Below are 21,466 nucleotides of genomic sequence, written 5' to 3'. Positions count from 1 at the left end.
CTGTACATCAGCGATTCTTATTCAGGAAAAAAAACATTTTTTCAGTTACAAAGGTAGTAAAGGCAAAGAAAAAAGCAACAAAGAACATCTACCTTAGCATTAAGAGTATACTACTGACTGAAAATAAAACATGCAGTTATGCCAGGAAAAACACAATATTCTCCACAACACAGCTGTACAGCTTTATAAAGCAGTAGGTTGAATGATACTTGCATTGCCCGAGAGATTACTATGTCATTTTCTAGAGATCTGCTTATATAAGCACTCTTCTCTGGACAATAGGACACATTTGTAACCGAGTTAGATCTAAAGTGGCTTAGAAAACCCACACAGGATCACCTAAGTAAGCTCTACAATGTTTTCACGTGTAGTCGTGTGACTACATTTCACACATTCTTGACAACTCCGTGATTTGACAGCTTTTTGAAAATACCTGTTGCCTCCTGTGCCTCATTTTACTAGAGCCACTTAAACTTCAAATGCTTCCTGTAAACTGACTCCTCACTCTTAACTAGTACTAATTTTCAACATTCCAACCCAGGTTTGAGCTATATTGCTAGTGAGTATCAAGGCACCTCTTTTATCTTGTTAAATGTTAAACATTTAGTACCTCCAGTCATTCACTCCTGCTGCTTACCACTATCGCTAAGCCCCCACCCCAAAAAAGCACTCCAGAGGTCTTGTAGCAGTCCTCACAGCTCCGTGGATGAAGTGGAAGTGCCTTAAAGCTGTCTAAAACGCTAAAGAAATCCTTCGTTACAAAGGCAAAAACAGCAACTCACTAGCCAAACTCTAAAAGGAGTATTAGGATTCAGGTAAATGAAGTCAAAGCAAAATCCTATCAATTCAGTATTTCATCTCTGGGTTAGCTTCCCATCTTCATAAAGTCTCTACAAAGCTTATTCATGTTTTCCACTGTTAAAAGAATTCACCCTTCGTTCCCCTTTCCCTCTCCGTTTCATCAACTTTTAGAGATAAACAAAAGGCCCATCAACTCCAAATCCAAGCTATGTTTTTATATGCTACAGTTAAACATAAGAACATCCTCTGTTTATTCAGGATGAAATTAATTGGTCTACAGCAGCAAACACATCACCAAATACCATCAGATATTACTGGGTTTTGATTCTTCGGTTCCCTGCTCAAACCAACCCAGTACACACCACAGAGGGAATGAGGAATCAGGAGAACGTTTTGGTTACAGAGGGTGTATAGGAATGCAAATGCCTGTGTGGGAGAGAGAGGTGCTTGAAGAAAGACAACTAGCACATACGAAAGCTTAGAAGATTTGGGAAGTGTAGTGCAATATTGATTGGGTGAAGCTTCCAACACCAGTACTCACTCAGCTCTTTAAGCACTGATTGCAAATGCAGGGAAAAGTCTATACAACTGTCAACACCTCAGATGACTTTGAGGTCAATGCCAGGTAGAAAAAAAGCACTTGGCACTTAGACACACCTGTTAAAACCAGACTGAAGCGAAGCATATTCCTAGCACAAAGCTTCCAGCACCATTATATGTAATTATTTGCGAACGACAATAACTGTGCTCCAAATTTTCATCTCCACTGAGACTGCACAAGTCACTCTTACTAATTTTTTGCTCAGAAATCAATCACGTTCCTAGAGTTTTATTAGGAAGTTTGTTCCCCAACCCTTTATGGGGTCTTAGGAGTCCCGCCTGAACCCCTGTATGTTTTCCTGTATCTTACTGAAGATTCTGAGCTGGACCAGGCCTGGACAAGTATTTCCCTACCAGCTGCACCAGGAATAGCTATTAAGGGACAGAGAGAGAGGGAAGGAAGCTGCTAATACAAACTCAGAAAAAACTTTGCTGTTACTCCACTTACATGATGAAGATGCAACCATTCCACAGCAACGGAAGTATGCATTCAAGTCACTGAAAAAGATCATGCAAGCCTCGATGCGCAGAATATCTGCCTCTGAGGTTACAGCCCTAAAAATAGCTTATATTATTTAACTTGCAACTCTCTCATCATTAGTGAGACAGGGAATAGAAACAGGGAAAATAAAGCTCAGGTTCACAGGCTTTGTGCCCCACTACGCAGAGAAATAGGCACCTGAATTAGGAGCAATTCATAAAAATACCATCGAGTTTAACAGGCATCAGCATGCATAGACCACAGCCTAGGCAGACTGCCCCCTTGGCATTCGTCTCCTGCCCAAAGCCATCTGGACTTCATAAAACAAGCAGCAGCCCCTCACACAGTGCAAGCGTCTGCAGAGACAGCCACTCAAATTCAGTAAATGACTGCCAGCAACAGAGGCCACCTTCTGCATAGTAACCTTCTATCATCTCACAGTTAGAGGTTTCCTTGTAAAATGGAGTGAGCTAGCCAGACTCTGGGCTTTTCTCAGCTTGAGTACCCTGAAGAGTACCGTAATCCCTGAAGCACAGGGCAGGCTGATACAGTCCAATCTTCCTTCCTCCTGCTGAGAATGCACCAGTACAGCCAGAAAAGCAAGATTCATGCCTCCAGGAAAGAAGCATTAGCAAACATGAGACCCTGTTACTCAGTAATGAGAATCCTGATGGGACCAGGATAGGAAGGAATGAGAGAAGAACTGAATTTCAAGATTCATCACTGTTATGATGTGGTATTTCATTACTAATGCAAAATGAATAACCATTCTGAGGATTCATCAGTCAGTTATGGATATTCATCCTGTTGGAGGATGAAAAACGGCCCTATTTCAGTTTTGCTTGAAGTAGTGGTTAGGGAACACACACTGAAAAGAGCCTAAAACCCAGGTCCTTCATATACCGATGTTTGAGCGTTCTAGATTCAAAAAGACCCAGCAGCCAAGTGCTCCATTTCCTAGGAAATTTATCAATATGCATTATCCCCAAAGTGACCTCTTATGCAATAATCTCCTTGCCGAGCAAGAAATGTATCCCTTATCACTCAAACTTACTATCCTAAGGGCAACCCTGTTTTTTTCCTGTGACAGAGGAGGCAGCATAGGAACGCAATGCCAAGGTCCCCAGGGTGGAGCAGAATTTTCACTTCCTTGTTGTTCTGAAACTCCATAATGGCAGAGCTGTACTACAGCTGTGCTTCTGAAGTTCTTTGTTTGGGGAATTATAAAATATTGCTTCCTCCATAATTGTTTCTTGTCCAAGAAAAGCTATTTGTGACTAATGGTGAACTATAATCTAACCCGTAATCTCTGTAAAAACACAATCTCCTAAGCAACTATTATTTCTCATTCAGACAACAAAGAAATGATAGATTAACCTCTCTATTGCAAGAACCACCAAATACAAACATATTATGAGCTGCTCCTTTTCCTTAGATAAATAAAAGTCTATTTGCAGTTGCTCAAGCAATGGCAGCCTACAGGAAATTTTTGCTGGAAAGCAAATTCCATTCCAATTCTATTATTTTTAAAAGAAAAGCATATACGTTCTTAATATTCAAACTTCTTGGAGGGTGACTGATTTATACATAAATCAATCAATCAAGAACCTCAAATTTCACCTGTCATTTACTATTTACAGAGTATTGAAAATACTGTAGATGTCAACAGAATGATGTACTTGACAGGACACACAGAAGAAAGGACGATGATTCTGGTGTTGGTGAGTTCAGAGGTTTGTTTACTGAGGTGGTTGCTTCTACACCATACAGCTACCATATAATTCAGAAGCGTGATGGACACAGCAAGTTTAAGAGCACAGTCACAACTCCAGGTAGCTGCCTTGGCATCTTCTCAGCTCTCTGGAACCACATTTATTTCCACGCTGCTTGCAGATGCACTAAAACCTGGTATGCGAGCTGATGGAAAGTTAGTCATGTGTACACAAAATACAGTCAACATATCTATACTGTACTGCAGACGCAGACAGCCTGCAATTTTGTTATGTTTTAGAATGTGTTTTAAAGGCTAAGTGAGACCAGAATGCCAGTAACCATTTGGGAAACTGCTCAAGTGATTGACACTGCTGGCAGTTCAATGAGGAAATCTGATTAAAGAGAGGTCTTTTCAATGTCTCCATGGAAGAATTTAAAAGGAACGAGAATTTCTCCAGAATACTGGAAAACTTTTCCTCTTTTTATATCCAGTTGCTGAGTTGCTCAGCTCTGCTGCATCCATAATTGCCAATCAAAATTTCAGTGCTCCTTCAGTTGCCTGGGCGAGGGAGATGAAACTTAACAATCTCATTGGGTTCCTTCCATCCTTCTTTTTGATAGTTCTAATAGATATGAACCAAGAAGCTTAAGTTTTCCAACCCTATCTAATTCTAGATTCCTTTAAGTTGATTCACAGGAAATAAAATAACATCTATCTGACAAAATACAAAGTGCTAAGAGCTAAATACGTCTTTCTTGTTAAGAACTGTTCACAAGAAGACACACATAAAATGACATCCTGCAATTTTTCTTGTAAATTAGGCTTTTTAGACTGCATATATCCTATGCCAAAAAATTACTATGGTCAGATTTAATTTGTTGTATATAATCCTAGTCAGTAATCCATTACGATACAATCCACTGCAAATATATATGACAGTAAGTACTAAAGAGACTTTCAAATCAATTTTAAAGAGTACTTCTGGCCTACAGATAGATGACGTTATAACTAAATACATCAGGTTTATCCTAAGGTGTTTTTAAAAAGTAAATCCCCTCAGATTTATCCTAAGGTGGTTTTTAAAGGTGGTTGTCTGCCACAGAACTAGAGGAATCAGATCACATAATTCTAACCAACTACCTGATTTTCTCAAAATGAGCTTTGAAGAGAAGGATGGCCTTCTTTTAAACACTTGAGGTATGTTCATGGAATGTTTTTAGCCAAATGTATCACGAAGATACTGAGGTCAATGCTTTGCAAATTCAGCGTTATGATTACCACTTATATGAGCATCAGTTCTACCAGTATGGTTTCAAATAGCCCTACCACCACAATCAGCAGTATACAACAGAATTAACTAGTGATCAGTGGGTCCTCAGGAGTCAAGGCTCTCCCAAAGCAATACCTCAGGTATCATTATGTTCGGGGCGCAGCGGTAAATGAGCGAGTTTCCTCTTTACCCTGAAAAAGGTCAATAAGCGTGGAACAGTGTGAACCAAGAAGCTCTAACACACGAAGAAGAGGGTAAGTGCTCTACATAGGACACAGACCTGGACCTTTTGGAAGCACCAAGTGAGTGTAGTAACAAAGGGCAGTGAATCCATAAGAAAGAAGTTTGATTTGCAGCACCATTCCATTTGATCTAGTTAGGTACAGAACACTTGACAGGCAAGTAACTCAAGTTTAAGTGATTACATAAAAGATTTACTGCCTGTAATAGTTTCAGATGGTTACAGGACTTCCTCTGCTTCACATTCACTCTTCTCATTGAGAAATACTCAAATCCAGATGCACAAGTGGAGCATTAATGTGCCCTGAAGTACTGCTACATCTAGTGGCCGTTTTGCTAAACAGGAAGGAGGGAGAAAACAATGTGGTTTTAAGACAGTACTCAACACCACCTAAAAGGAAGATGACAGATATAGTTGCATGATTTTTTGATTCATCGTTAATTCCAGTTTCAATTTCAGCAATGCTAATCTGACTTTTTAAAATCCAAACCATTACCCTTAAATTCATCAAGAATGTATCATATCTTATCAAAACTTACTAAGTCTAACAGTGGAGAGGAGGCTAAACAAGGGGGTTTTTTGTTTGGTTTTTTTTTTTTCCTTTCCTTGCAGGGCCCACTAGCAATCTTTCAGGATTCCTTTTCTTACACCGGTTTATCAGTGGACTCTGCACGGGAAAAAAAACCCAAAGCCACAGAAATAGTAAGAAAACCTATCTTAAGTAAGCTTATGGACAGTCAAAATATTTTGAGCAGGTTGATACTTCAAAAAGAGATGTTAAAGCACTTTGAAGAAAGCTGCAATTGAGGCTATTAGATCTGCTATTTAGGAACTTACAGATACTCCTATCATTTGATTAGATATGAAGAATTTGAGAAATCTCCGTGGATTGACTGGTACTGGTATTTGAACAAAAGCCACATAGAGGAAGAAGACTGATAGTTAAGAGGAGAAAAGTCTAGTGAGTACCAGAAGACCCTTCACAGAATGCACTTCCTATTTCCAGGATTCTCCAGAACATTTCCATTTTTTCTTGGGTAAAGTTCTCCACTCTGATAATCAGTAATCTATAAAACCTTTAAGAATGGTTCTGAAAGCTTTAAGATGCTGTCTTGCAGAGCTGTTGCTTGAAAAAGGCTTAGACAACCTCATGACACTTTTTGTGTGCAACGAACTAGCATGCTGAATATATGGAACCAGCAGCTGCCACAAAGATCTGTTGCTCTAACTGACAGATTTACCTATACGAAGATCATAGGCAAGCTGTTATTAGTTTATCTTTCCAAGAACTACCACAGGGTTTACTGCTTAAAGAAGAGCTGCTGCCAAATATCTTCCCTGCCAACACCAATAAGCATGTCTTCTCACTCTCAGGTCATGAAAAAAACCTACTGACTGCCAAAGGAACTACAGTACTCATTTATTTTGATCTCTACATAAGGAGGCAGGCCAAAGAGAATTTTCAGGGAATTCTGGTTAGACTGTCTTTTGAAAAGGGAGATACAATAGATATAAGCCGATAAAGCTTTCGGAGATGGATATCTAGAACTACAGAAGCAAGAATCCCTTAAGGGATTTGGGCCAAGGATTGAAGAAACAGGGAGGAATGACACTGGAAGCGGTAACTGAATAAGCTTTATATACAAATAGGCAATATAGTCAGTGTTTCAGCATTCACTTGAATATCCAACACTGATATATTTGCAGTCTATGTACGATAAAGTTTGCACACCTGAGTATGAGAGAAGAAGACAGTGACACATGTAGGGATTATTTCTGTAAGGAAAATATAGGCTTTATCTGGAGGGGAAGAGAATTCAAATACATTTGCAAGGCTGCATTTGTCCAACAATTGTATCTCAAGTGACAGGTGCTCCACATGGTGCAGGCTTTATTAAGAATGAAGCTTTCCAGAAACTTCAGTCCTCACCCTAGCTTCTCTACTTTATCTCAACAGATCACATCAAGAAAAGAATCGTTGCTTTTTGCAAACCAAGCAAAGATTGTATCTATTAATATTTACGCTCCAGCTAGCGAATAAAACATCGGAATGAACTGCATGCTATGTTCAAACAAGATGTGCATGTGCGTGCATCTATGTATGCATATATGAAGGGTGCACACATGATCAATGACTGGAATTCCTCCATACTTTTGGTTACTAATACCAAAGAAATATTGATAATTGTATGATGGAACTCTGTGTGTAAAGAAACCAGATCACTGGAAATTGTTTATGAAAGCTGTCAATTTGCTTAAGATTCTCCAGTAACTGACAGCATACTACCTACATTAAATTGCTTTGTTCCAGATTTTTTAATGAAAATTTTACTGAAAACTCAAATTTTATATAAAAACAACTGTAACAATCTATTCTCTCCCTTCCCCAAGTCTCCCACCTATGTCAATCATCACTACTCAAAACCACGACAAACCAGAAAACAGCTCAAGGCAGCATTCTGGCTTGGAGAAAAGCAACAGTGAGACACACCAAGATTTTGTTTTGCTATTAGATATGTAAGGTTAACTATTCCACATTCAATGCAAACAGAGCTACCATTTCTTCTAAATGAAGTATGTCAATACAGAGTAAGAATAGTGTTTAAAGTGTCCTCTTCCAAAGATGAACTGTTGCAAGCAAGGAGAAAGGAATGTGATTGAAAAAGAATGCTGACACAGTGATCAGCAGACGATGGTTTCTTGAAGATCTTGCTATAGCTTAATCTGTTAGAACCTATCTTAAGGAGGCAAAGATTTAACTTGGGTAGGTTTGAAAATAGCCTGTTCTGCAAATCTTTACTGGATAGTCATTCTCAAAAGACAAGGGATGCATTCCTGAAGATTTCAGTCACTATGTATTTGAAGAAAAGATTCTGGAAGAAAGAACACAGGGAAGAAATAGGCAAGCAGGAAAGGGTTTGGAATCCATCAAGATATGAATTGCCAGACATCCATTTCTCTTGCCACAAAGGTGCCATAACTTTCATATGCTTTGGTGATTATTACTGGTTCAGCAGACATGACCAAAAGGAAATTCCTGACACATAAAGTGTAGTAGTTCAAAAGGAAAACCCAAAGAATGTGAAGAGAATCAATAGACACATGCAATTATGCATCTTTTAGATCTGAACGTGATACACTTACATGGCCCCTGTTGAACTTCACGGGACCAACAGTGAGGTTAGCTGAGGCCTTCAAATCTTGCTAAAAGACATCTCAACAAGATGATCCAATACGGCTCGATATTTCTTCTTTTTCTTTCTCACCTGAATTTAGAGGATGCAGAGTCTAAATTCCTTATGTTATTTCTTACAAGAACAGCATTCAAGATGTTTGAAAGTGCAATATTAGAGACAGCTTGAGTTTCAAAGGAAATGTTGTTAAAAGTTAGTGACATATGAGTGTACAAAAATTTGAACATGCCTCTGCATTTTCTTCTCATCCCTGCACTCCTAAGATACAATAAGGTGTTTCAATTTGATGGTAGTAATGCTATGACTCAAAAAACACAAGTCAGACTTAAAAACAATACCTCAATCCAATATACACTACATTATCTAGCCGATCATTCGTTCATTAACTAGATTTCCGTTTCTTCTCAGCTCCCTCCTCCTCATAAAAAACAAAACCAAAAAAGCATTGTGTGAACAGGCGATCTGTCATTGATAGAAAGAAAAGCAGCTAAAGAAGAACTTGTGTAAGATGAGTTTATGTTACTGTGTTTTATATTTATAGTAGTATTACAGTGAAAAAGAGGGATTTAAAATACAAATTTTATTGATTTTCCACAAAGTTCATTTATATAGGAGAGAGAGATTACTTCTTGATGATAACCATGTATTTTATAAACTTCTATTAAGAAGCTGCACATGACTTTTTTTTTATATTTGACGTCCAATTGTGACAGTACAGCATATATCTGAATTTCAAGAGGAATATGGTAATCAAATATGAATGAAGTTTTGGATTAAGAAAAATTAATCTCCATATGAACTGTTATTTCTGTATTTTTTTTTAAATTGTATGTATTGCACACATTTCTATAAGTAACCTTCAAGATTGGAATTCTCATCTGTAATTGAAGCACAGCTGAAAACAAGCACAATTTCAGCTTGTTTCAACTTTCTGAGCAGTGACAATGGAAACAGACTAATTCTTACCTGTCGTGGCTGCTCTGTCACTCGCTGTGGATCAGATCTTACTTTGTTACTAGGATGATTGGTAACTTTGGTGACTGGTTGTTTGAAAATTGATGCAGTTTGTCTGATTGGTAAAGTTGTATTTAAGTCTGGTTTTCCCTGTTAAAAAAAGAAAAAAAGTGAATTAACAAAAATTATACAGAAAAATTACACAAATTAACGTTGGATTCACCCTCTTCTACTGATGTGCAAGGGAAGGAGTCTTTTTTTGGAGTAAAGATTTCCCTTAAATGCTGTACTTAACTAACCTTTGCAGTCATCCATTCTAAAGAAAAAAAAAGGTAACGCTTAACTGGTTCCACACATTTTCACCTTCTTGGGAAGACTCAAACAGCTTGAAAGTCCATCTTTTCTTTTGTTAAAATATATACGTTAATTGTGCAAGTGACTTACATTCTGAAAAGAGACAGCTTCGCCATCAGATGTCAAAATGAAATCTCTAAAGCTTCATGAAAATATGTTTGTAGCCAACAGCTTATAGAGTTCCAAGTCTTAAAGAACAGAAACTTCCTACATAACTTTGGTCACAAATTTCCTAAGCGATTCCTACATCAAACAATTTTTAATTAAGTGCAGTAAATTATTCTGGAATGAAATTAAAACTGTATCAACTTTAAAAAAGTCTTTTGGCAAAGCTAGTTTTTATCAGGTTTGTGAACTGATGATTCCCAGGCATCAGATAGAACTTTACCAATAACACCTTGTCACACATCAAACCCTTAGGCCCTTGGAGATACTAGTGCCTGAACCCCTCTCTGTAGCAACAACCCCAGAAGTATTTGGGGTGGGGGAATGGAATTCTCCCATAACCCCCAAGATTGATGAAGAAAGAAACAGATACATTATCACCTACACACCATTCCAGCTTTTCTAAATCTGTCTCTCTATCCAAAAGCAGACTGCCAGTCTGAAGTGCTGTGCCAACAGAACAGCGCCTTACAGCTTTTTGTTTGTAATCCCATTTCCTCCAAGTCCTGAAGACATACTTTCAGTCTTTTCTGCTCTTGCATTTTGTCTGGTATTTTTCCTAACAACAGAAATCATTCCCTTTTTTTTTTCCCAAGGATACAAAGGTGTGACTGAGAAGACGTGATTATATCCACACAAGACAGACACCGAAAATAAATATCCCATGATACATATTTTCCCAATGAACGTGTATCAAAACCCATGTTCTCTATTTTGCAGGACAGTGCTAAGCACTTCAACACATTAATAGCCATATCTAGTTTCTGATAAAGAAAAATGGTTAAGCTTTTGCTTTTTAAAAGTTTACTTCTACTCATTCAAAAGGAAGAAAAATAAGTTATTACGTAATATTTCAGATCTCAGAAGTTTTATAATTGGCTGTGAGATCATAGCTCAAAAGTTACACAATGAACATCGATACTAAACTCCATCGAAGGATCATGTTAAAAGAGTTTTTCATTAGGATTTACTTAGACTCCTAATTTTGTGACAAAAAGCAGTCTCTTGGGCTTAGAAATGGGAATTAAATCTCAATCTTCAAATCCTCCATATTTAGATTATACAGTTTGGACTACACGACTTCATAAAAGAGACTATGTTAAGAACCAAAGACCGCATGCTTGTTTAAAAATCATTTGTTCCTCTGGAATTCCAGATGATGAAAGTTAGAATACTGACTATAGATATTCTGTAATGATCTGTATAAAAATGAAATTAAAAATATGGCAAGAGGCTTAGGCTTATTAAGCAATAAGTCTTCTCTTCACTGCATCTGTCTCAGATTAAATTCTTATTTTAAAAATACGTATCCCTCTTTTAGAGCTTTGCTAGAGCAATCTGACAGGGTAGTTCCTCCATCATCAGAATGTCCTGTATTTTAGCATACCTCTGCTATTGCAAGATGGATGGCTCATGAGAAAGGGAGTGTGAAATCATTCTTCCTATACGTGTACAGTGCATAATCTATAAACTACCAATAAAGAGAATATCATCTCTGCACTCCACAGAAAGTAATTTCCATTATGAAGACCATTCTACAGGCAAGCCACTTAATCCCAGAATACATCCTTACACACTACAATGGTTATTATATTGGCTGCTCCCACCCAACTTTTTGATTCATCTGTTGGGTGGGGGGAGAGGCAAGAGAGGACCCTCTTTCTATAGCCTCTCCAGATGACACGGCGCTATTAGATCCTTCCTGGTAGAAAAAATGATTAATTCTTCCATGTAATTCTAAGGAATGTAATTGACAGGAAGGAGCAACAGAATAACACTTTGTATTTCTCTAGGCATCTCAACATAACCTAAATGAAGGGACAGTTTTAAAATTTCAGGCCTCAATTTTTCATGCAGATGGCAAAGAAGGTGATTTATCAAGAGTACTACGCGTATTCCTAGCTATTCAACAGTATGACTCAATTCATACACTCACTCGTTTATAAGTTAGTGCTGTAGCATTTTGGGAATCCTTGCTTAATACTGATATGCTCACCCTCTCATAAGAGCCAGAACAGTTTTCCAGACCAACAGAAGAAATATGCTAGAACATACAGGTAAATTCTGAAAAAGTTCTAGAAACCTGTCCTTTTCAATGGAAGCAATTCTGATCACAGGTCTCGATTCCTACCACTCCTTTAAATATACCTTGTTATTTTACAGGTCCCCTTTCTTCATCATTTCCAGGTATCAGTTAACTCATTAAAATATAATAAGGCTAAACCCACAAATTCCAATGGAAGTTTTCCTCAGAAATTCAGGCACTTATTGTTTCTGGTTTATAAACTTCCAGCCAGAAACTAACCAGTCTCCATGTCTTGCAATATTACTGCTTTCAAATGGTAAAAGCAGCACATCTTCAGCTCCATCCCTAACACATTGTTGATTCTTGTCTAACTGGGACCAGGGTTTCCATGGCCAGAGCAAATGACAACAGAGCACGAGTACTTCTGCCTGATTACACTTCATAGTTTTAACCAACCGGAGAAATTACCATTCAATTAGCACAGAAGTCGTAAGACCTTTTTATACAAAGCAAAAGTAAGAAACTAAGCTTATAAACAAATCTAGACATCAGTCCTAATGTTTCACCCAGGTAGCCCCAGTCCACTGGAAAAATACTTTCAGATACTTTGGTCATTGCTTTTAGCATGTGCTTTGCATGGTGGATACTGGTTATGGGCTTTATTTTTTTCGCCACTGATGATGACAATAGTAAACATAATGTTACGCTTTTTCATATATAATATATATTTTCATATACAATTAAAGCATCTTTGATGAGCACAGCATCACCAACCAGAGCTAGACAGTAATCGCATGTACTTAAATTTGCACAAAGTATTTTGACAATGAACTTTCCTCACCACATAACTTCATTTACACCAGAACCTTGATAGACCTTGCCTATCCTACAAGCTTCGCATTCCTTGATCTTGTGACATCAAGTTCAAAGTAGTATTTGAAGCTTTGAAGTCCATGACCCCAGGGCATCGTGTGCAGTAGCACCAGTATTAGTGGTAAAATAGCTATTAAAACTGACAAAACCAATAATATTACAGAGCCATCTGCCATATGGGGGATAAACCTGGTTTAGCAAACATTTCTAGAACAAAGGTCTTCATCTCAAGTTCATGAAAAATATTTACAGGTTCCTTTCAGCTGCTAATGTGACTTTAAGAGAAGTTAAAAAATAAATCCATTAAGCTTAGAAAAATAAAAAGGGAGATTTCTTCAGGCAGTGTGAGAAATTAAGAAAATTCAGCTGCATTAATGACATGGCCCCCAGAATTAAAGCGAAACCCTGATGAGTTGTAAACTATGCAGGAAATACAGGTTCAACGGCTAGATGTCCCATATACTCTTTATCAAGGCTACATACTAGAAAATGGTCATTAGGATAAACTGTTTAAACTAAGACCAGATCAATTCCTAAGTACTGTAATTATAATCTTACTACTTTCCTACTTTATTTCCTTTCTAATCATAGTCACATCTGGGCTTTCTGATCTCATCCTAAACAAACAGTCCCTCATTTGTGGCACTGCGTTTTGAACAACAGAAATAAACTCTTTAGTACAGAAACTTGCTAAGTTCAGCCATCTCCAGCACCTGCAGATCTTCAGATGTACAGGGGAAAAAAAAAAAACCCACACGTTAACAGGAAGCGACTAATATTCAGAGAAACTCTTTTTCACAGGAAGTCATAAGCCAGCCATACGTAAGATTTATTCATGACAAAGGAAAAGCTTCCAGTACATCCTAAGTGAAATAAGTAACAAAGATCTCTACAACCAACACCTCTCCTGAAGAACAGAAAGCTCTTTTGAGCTTTCCAGAGAGAAGACACTATCTACGTATTTCAAATGGTCAGACACAGATCACTTCATTTCAGATGGGTGATTAAGCTCACAATGTTCAGTTTTAGGCACATCTACAAAACTCCAGCCTTCAGAAACACAGACATACTGTGGGCTTTCACACTGCTTGACTACTATCACAAAACAAAATCTCTTCCTACTCTGGGAACTATAGCAATGTATCAGCTAGCAGAACTAGCAATGCTCCCTGCTCATTTTTACTCATTAGGAGTATTTTATGTTCCAACAACAGTTTCCAAAAGAATTTCAGTCCACTACCTTTCCAAAGACATGTATTTCCAGAAGCATCGATGTGCCCCAGACGTAAAAACGTTTTAAAAACTCAGCAATGTATTTCCAGGCCTTTCAAATCCTTTAACCTAAGAAGTCGCTTATAACCACACAGCATGTTTAACCAGTAGTCTCTATTGTGTTTTCTTTTCAATAGAAAGAATTGGTAAGCATATTTTTATAAGCACAGCAGTATGCTGCATCTACTGGCTTCATATTCAATTGTATTCCTTATTTCATTGTCTCTTCAAAAGCACTTCAAAGAAATAAAGTAACTCAATTTGCAAATGAAATGTAAAAATGGTTACACAGAAAACAATGGCAAGATTAGTACAGGTTGAAGCAAAACTCCTGCGGCTCTACCGTAAGTAAGCCTATCAAATGTATGCCTTTATTGCCAATACTGAAAGGTCAGTAAGAACGCACAACGCTAAGATTGAAGAGAAGTATTTTGCTAGAAGAGTATTTCCATGTCATTTACACTGTTGTACATTAACATCACAAAATGAAGAGCATTCATTAGCACGTACCATCCTCAGTTCCATTTTAAGTCAGGTGGCATTAATATGTCAATCTTGACATTGAGTTCTAGTCTGCTAATGATGACAATCTCAAAAGTTAGAAGTATGGCAAGACAGCATTTCCATCCACCAGCTGCATAAATCTAACTGCCTAGACACGTCCGAGAAAGAAGACTCAAGTATATTTTGATATTCCTTCTTGAAACATAAAGGGAGCCAAAGAATTTAGAAACATTTGTGGTAAACTGTTTGTACAAAAACAAACAACCCACAAAATGTGAGCAAGTTTATACAGAAACTTGCCTATGCAAGTCTGTCTTTTATGGCCCCCCAGCAGCACAGCTGCAAGGCGGACTAGAAGATGACCACAAACAATCTCTCTTGGTGTCTGTGGAAGAAAACGTAACTTCAGGAGTAAGTTGAGATCTCATTTTTAACTATCACAGAAATACTGCAGAAATTCTTGAAAGCTCCTGAGTTACAGATTCAGTCACCTTGAAATAACAAATGTTATTTACCTAAAAAAAAACCCCATTTTTTTCTAATCTTGTATTTAACAGAGCTACTATGAGCACCATTCAAGTAATCTAAGATCACAGGAATGCAAAGTGAGCTCAGACTCATCTAGATTTTATATACCAAATTTTGTAATTTCTGCTCAGGCAAAAAGCCTAACCAAAACCTTTCCTTGGACTACGCCCAAATGTTGTATTATTTGAAAGCCTCATGTCTGTGGGAAGGAAATATTAAATAATTTGAACACATGCTTTAAATAAAAAGAAATCAGCATGAAATGTGTGGTTCATTACAAACGACAGATGACAAAAAACATCAGTGCACAAGGCATAGCTATAAATTGTTAGGTATTTTCATACACTACTGTAAGTTATGAAATCCTGAAGAATAAAACACTTTAAAAAGAAAACATTGCAGGTTGTTACAGACATCGTTTCAAACTGTCATATGAGGTTTCTAAAGTTTGTCCAGGAACATACTATCTGAGGGTCAGCTAAATTTACTTGTCATGTCCCTATGTGCTACATCAGTTATTTCACTTCCGTATGCTTCAGCCTTTTATTTTTAATCTATTATACACATTTTCGTCAATATTCACTGTTGTTCAAAAAGAAATAGACAATAAGAGAACAATCAGATCAATTGAGAAAGGCCCAATCTTAAACAGGAAAACGCCTGGCCTTGTTAAGCTACATAGCTGTACACAGACATCCAGACTGGTACAGATAAACACATTTGCCTCAGAAAACAAGCTTCCTGGCACATATTGCACACATTAAAAATGTGAACTACTTCATCTCAGAACAGGAAGATGAACATAGCAATTTGAAGCCTTGCACAGGAGAATCTCACAGTGTCAACAGTACTAACTTTTCCCATTTAGAAGAACATCATTCAGGTAGATGACTAGCACTGAGGTCCTTAGTCCCAAGCCAACTCCTGAATTACTCAAACTTTTGATTCATACTTAACCTCACCTTGATATTTTCTCGGTAGTAGCAGAGTATTCCTTCTATTTATGAATTTACGTCTCTACCACTACTAAAAATTAAACATACATGTACATCTTAGAAGCGGGCTGCTTTAAGCAGAAATGAAATTGCTAAATGAACTACAGGAAAGGAAATTCTTAGGATATCCTTAAACACAGTATTTACTAACAAACCTTATTTTGATTGAGAGAATCATTCCTTAGTCTCTGTTTGTTCTTCTGCAATTTACTGGGCATCATCTTTCCCGTTCTGAAGTCAAAACTGCTGAGATCAACAGTGTTTCCCAGGTATCTTGCCAACTGAGGCTTGCTTCTGAACTTCTTACCACTTGGACTAAAAAGAAGAAAACACTTTAGTATGTTTTGTTGTACAAGAGGATACAACCTTGACTTCTTATAACAGGTTTTATACCTTGTTAAATATCTAAAAAGTTTCCATTATCTTTATTCCATGTGGCACGTTCATTGATGTGTTGATTGGTGATGGTATACCTGCCCAACCTCTGCATATCCGCTCCCATCCTTTGCACAGGATTTAATTTGTATGTCAGACTGTTGGAGGCTAGGATACACTACACCTTGGGAAGCTGGGTTAGCCGCACAGCTAAACCAAACTCCAGTATGAGAAGTATAAATGTCAGACTGTGGCCAAGTGAGGGACCCTCTCTGCACTAATGTAAAGACTGTATGCAAGGTTTAAACCGAATGCTAGCTAAGGCCAACCTAGACTCAACAGCAACCCTTCTCAGCTATCAAGCAGCAAGGCATTAAACAGATGCGCAGAACTAGGATTTGAGGTGACATGACATCTCTTAGCTATTCAGTCATTAAGACTGGTGAGCGAAGCCAGATAAGTAACCGAGCAACAAGCAAGCAAGCAGCAAGCAAGATGATGCAGAACATGAAACAGGTCCAAAGCTGCAACTGTGTATATAGATGCCACCATAACAAACAAAACCACTTGTAGGGAAGTTATTTAAATCATCTTCATTTGGAATTATGGCATTATTATTACCCCAAAGTCCCAGCTGATGTTTTTGAGTAACATCAGCAAATACCTGATTTCCAGCTATCCTAAGGAAGTGGTATGTCTACCGATCTTTACATCACAGAACTTTCTATCCCCTCATCTCTACTTCATTCTCAAGCATCCCGAACACAGTCACACACATTGTGCATACTGTCTGCACTAAATACACATTTAATCCATGCATATTTTCACCGACCTTACTGGGGATTCCCGTAGACTTACTAACTACTCTGCATGCCCTGTGTGCAAACCATTGCTAATAAGCACCTTATTGACAAGAAGCTATATAGCTCGTTTCACTGTAAGGGACAATGGTGCTGCCCCCAGACTTCAAAGCTCAGCAGAAAATCAAGAACTGCTATGTAAAACTCAGACTACAACACCAGTTTGTGATAGCCTCTCAGTACAGATAGCCGTGAAAATGGCTAAATACCCATCATGTGAAGTCAACACTCTCTTGGTCTAATGCAAACTTCTATCCAATGAAACAAGCCAAGTGTCAAAATCCTCCCAACTACTGAAACCCAAAAGGTTAACTGAGCTCAGAGAGTTTTTCACGCCACTTCCTTTCTGAAGAAAACTACCGAAGTTTTTTGTTTTCTTCACTTTTCCAAAGGTGTTGTGTGTTTTTTTTTTTAAACTTAAAAACACCTTGAGGCAAGAACTTCCCCACAGAAGAATATGTGTTGAATTCTGGGAAAAATAGCTAATTAAGCCGAACAGTTTTCAAAGTCATTTAAATGAATCCAGAAATATGGAAAGACATAATTACCAAGAGGTAAAGGGTGGGAGAAAAAGACTTAAAACAGATCACAATCTGAAGCTAACCTCCTCAAGGATGGGTGTGGGAGGGAAAAAAAAAACCCCACCACACATACGTGTACACACACCCCACCACAAAACTCTTTTCTACTTCTCGTAAACCAGTAATTGAAGCTATGCTATAAGCCAAACTAAACACACCACCAGTTTTATTTTAGATAGTGGCGATTAACACCCTGGCTTGTTAACAGTAGGAAAAATTCTGCACTGAAGGTCAGAGACAGGGCAAGTAAGTTTGCTGTTAAAATAATCTGACCCATTGTCTTTCATTCCTATTCAGGCACCTGTAAGAAAAGTTCAGGATAAAACCTTGTCCAGAATTGCTGCCTGCCTAGCTAGATGTCCCTGCTTCCTAACAGACTGGAAGGGCTGAATTTACTGAATAAAGCCTCCTGTTATGAATTGCTTTCCCAGCTTTCCTAATGAACATAAAACACTGAATGAAAAGGAGAAAACAATGACTATAAGCAAACCCTGAAGTTGGTGTTAATAGTCTCCATTCCAGACACTTTTTTTTTTAAATTAAAAACTGTATACACTGGGTCATTTTAGCCCACAGCTAAGTAACTACTAAAAATGATGTAGAAATTTGACATCCTACATCTTCTTCTATTATATCCCAATTTTGGTGCCAAAGATGAAACACGCTATCTTTCATTTTTCCCATATCACCATCTTCTATTGTTCTGTAAGAAGCTAACAGACTGTGTCATCAAGACAGCACCCTTTTTACTAGCTTTCCTCTTCAGGTTCCTCGGAGAGAAATGCTTCATGTACACCTCAAAGGAATCCAAAATTCCAGCAGTGAGCAGGTATCAGCCTACCCTTCACTAAAAATTCTTCCTGTAGAACCCTGAAAACAGATTTCAGAAACAAAAGCAAACTTTATAAATGCATCCAACATTCTTAAATTCTATTATTTACACATCTAACATTTTGGGGGTCTTGTTTGTTTGTTTTGTTCAATAATCAAAATGCAAATCACAGCATATGATCCAATATTCCATATTAGCATCTGCATGGATCATTGGTAGGGCTGGTATTAAACACTATTTCAATCCACAGCACAAAATCTACCATTTAAGTTAACGGTGAAACTCTTAGCAGGGACAGACTGCAATCCATTAGCTAAATATCTAGTTTCACCTTAATTTCAGTGTTAAGAATTGCATTTTTGTGCCAAGATTAAAAAATAAAAAAATACACAAATTAAAAAATAATCCAAGACAAAAAAGAAGCAACTGAAAATAGGCGTTTTTTCACTAAAAAGTGTTTGACATCCTGTCCCACAGCTTTTGCTTCCATGTTTTCCCACACTGGTGTGAAGGATGATAGACTTGCTCTATCTGCCCTTGACCTGACATGACAAAAGCAAACAAAAAAGGCAGGCAAAGAGGAATCTGTCCACCTTGGCTTTGGTTGCCACTTCAGTCAAGTACTTATTCTGGACTTCTCCACATCCCCCTTATTCCACCATTCATTCTCACTGTCCTACTCCTTTTCCAGGTGTTGCTGCCTCCAGTCAGCACTCAGTGACCACAGTACCACCCTGTCTCCACAGAAGTATGTCACTCCTTTGCATCCCACTACATTCATATTGTTGTCAATGCATCTTTTCCTTCCAAGTGGTGAATCAACCATCTGCCCTCTCTGACAAAAAGCAGAAATTCTTTTTCTTAGTCCTTAAGTGAATAGTCTTCTATTCCTTATTATTTTCATCCTAAATCATCCCCTTATCTTTGAAATCATCCAATTTCTCCTGATTATTTTCTGATCCTCACTTGTTCTGATGATGCCCCAGGTATGAAACTTGCTCGTGATGCATAGCACACACCACTTGTGCATCCAAGTTAACGGACATTAATAACAGACTGGTGCCAAGAATATTATCCATGCAACTCCATTAGTAGCTTATGACAACCAAGAAGCCCTTGTTTTATCATAACCTATTATTGTCTCCTCTTCACTCCATACCTTAACCATTTCACAAAACCTGTAGTATTGTCCATTCTCCAGCTTCAATGAAATCTAATGACACACAATTGAAAGTGCAGTTCGTTGAAGTCCAACAGATTGAGTAGCATTCCTTCTGCTTACTTCAGAACATTATTTTGGCACAAACTCTAAAATCTAGTGAATTCTACTACGACACTACATTTCATTTGATTCCATTTTCCACAAAAGCCCCTATCCTTAATTGTTCTTCATTTCAGAGTTTCAGCAAGTTCATATGATGTCAAAATACTGGAGAAAGTATATGCTCTGTAAGCCTTCTGGTTCAACCTCAATAGCTGGCAAACAAAATACCCAGTGGCCTTCCGTTCAGTTTCCAGGCTGCAATTTTTTCTATTGCCATCCAGACTCGTCATTTCATATCTCAGACCTTCCCCCTGTTCTAAGTAGGAGATGAATACGTGAGCTGGAAGGATTTGAATAAACTCAAAACTTTATTTCCACCCCACCTATATTAGCTTTCACATATATTCTTTTTTTCACTACCAGTCCTGCAGTTGTTTCCATTTTCTACTCTGAAAGTGTAGGCTGTCAAACCACTAAAGTAATGCCTTAATTTCTGAATCATTCCCAGATTATCTTCAATCTCTAACCTGCTCCTGCTGCAAAGCTTTCTCTTACCTGCAGAGAAAGCTCCATGACGTAAAAGTCAAATAAAAGGCCTATTTGCAGAGGCTTTATTTGAACATCTATTAAATAATTAGTATGCACTAACGGAAAAGAGTGAGATTATAGAACCTATTTAAACCAGTGTGTCTACGTAAAAGCCTGCTACTTACACATCTTGGGTGAAACTAAGAAACAGCATGTTCTTCCCCCCCCCCCCCCAAAGGTGTTAAAACCAAGTTTACATTCAAACTTAGTTTTGAGCAGAAAAGAAAGGTGGAAGGAGAGGTATTAAGCTTTCTTCTCTCTGAGAAGGCACTCTGGATGATACTCTGGAGATATCTTAGAAGTCAAACTGAAAGGGACGTTGAAGAAAGCTCAGACTTTGAAGTCACACTTGCTGCAGAAGATTTTTAAAATGCATTGCTCTGAGTTCACATACTCTAAAATTTCAGCTGCTACAAAAGTCAGAAGCATGGACCACTACATTATTTTAAGGAAACATTACATGGATATGGGAGGACGCAGTAAAATTTGCCCTGATCCACATATTCTGCACATTCATTTTTATACTGACTTCTTTCATGCAACAAGAAGCACATGAAAGCATTCTTTCAGGGTTAAGTTCCCACTGACTGGAAAAGGAGAAACATAACCCCCATTTTTAAAAAGGAAAAAAGGAAGACTCGGGGAACTACAGGCCAGTCAGGCTCACCTCTGTGCCTGGGAAGATCATGGAACAGATCCTCCTGGAAGCTCTGCTAAGGCACATGGAGGACAGGGAGGTCATTCAAGACAGCCAGCATGGCGTCACCAAGGGCAAGTCCTGCCTGACCAACCTAGTGGCCTTCTATGATGGAGTGACTACATCAGTGGACACGGGAAGGGCTACAGATGTCGTCTATCTGGACCTCTGTAAGGCCTTTGACACGGTCCCCCACAACATCCTTCTCTCTAAACTGGAGAGGTATGGATTTGATGGGTGGACTGTCCGGTGGGTGAGGAATTGGTTGGATGGTCACATCCAGAGGGTAGTGGTCAA

General features: G+C 38.1%; 1 protein-coding gene across 1 annotated transcript in view; it reads right to left on the bottom strand.

Moving 5' to 3' along the window:
• The window catches only part of MBD2 (methyl-CpG binding domain protein 2), a 30,458-nt gene extending 14,160 nt beyond the window's left edge, over positions 1-16,298 (bottom strand). Inside the window, exons 1-2 of the mRNA XM_009274743.1 lie at positions 16,128-16,298; positions 9,268-9,405 (exon numbers count right to left, since the gene is read on the bottom strand). Of these exons, the coding sequence (XP_009273018.1) occupies positions 9,268-9,405; positions 16,128-16,193 (204 nt within the window). The 5' untranslated portion in view covers positions 16,194-16,298. The remainder of the gene's footprint in view (positions 1-9,267; positions 9,406-16,127) is intronic.
• Between the last annotated feature and the right edge of the window lie 5,168 nt (positions 16,299-21,466).

This window comes from Aptenodytes forsteri, unplaced genomic scaffold (genome assembly GCF_000699145.1).
Source record: "Aptenodytes forsteri isolate BGI_AS27 unplaced genomic scaffold, ASM69914v1 Scaffold112, whole genome shotgun sequence".
Lineage (NCBI taxonomy): Eukaryota > Metazoa > Chordata > Aves > Sphenisciformes > Spheniscidae > Aptenodytes > Aptenodytes forsteri.
This window is presented reverse-complemented; position numbering and strand designations above follow the sequence as displayed.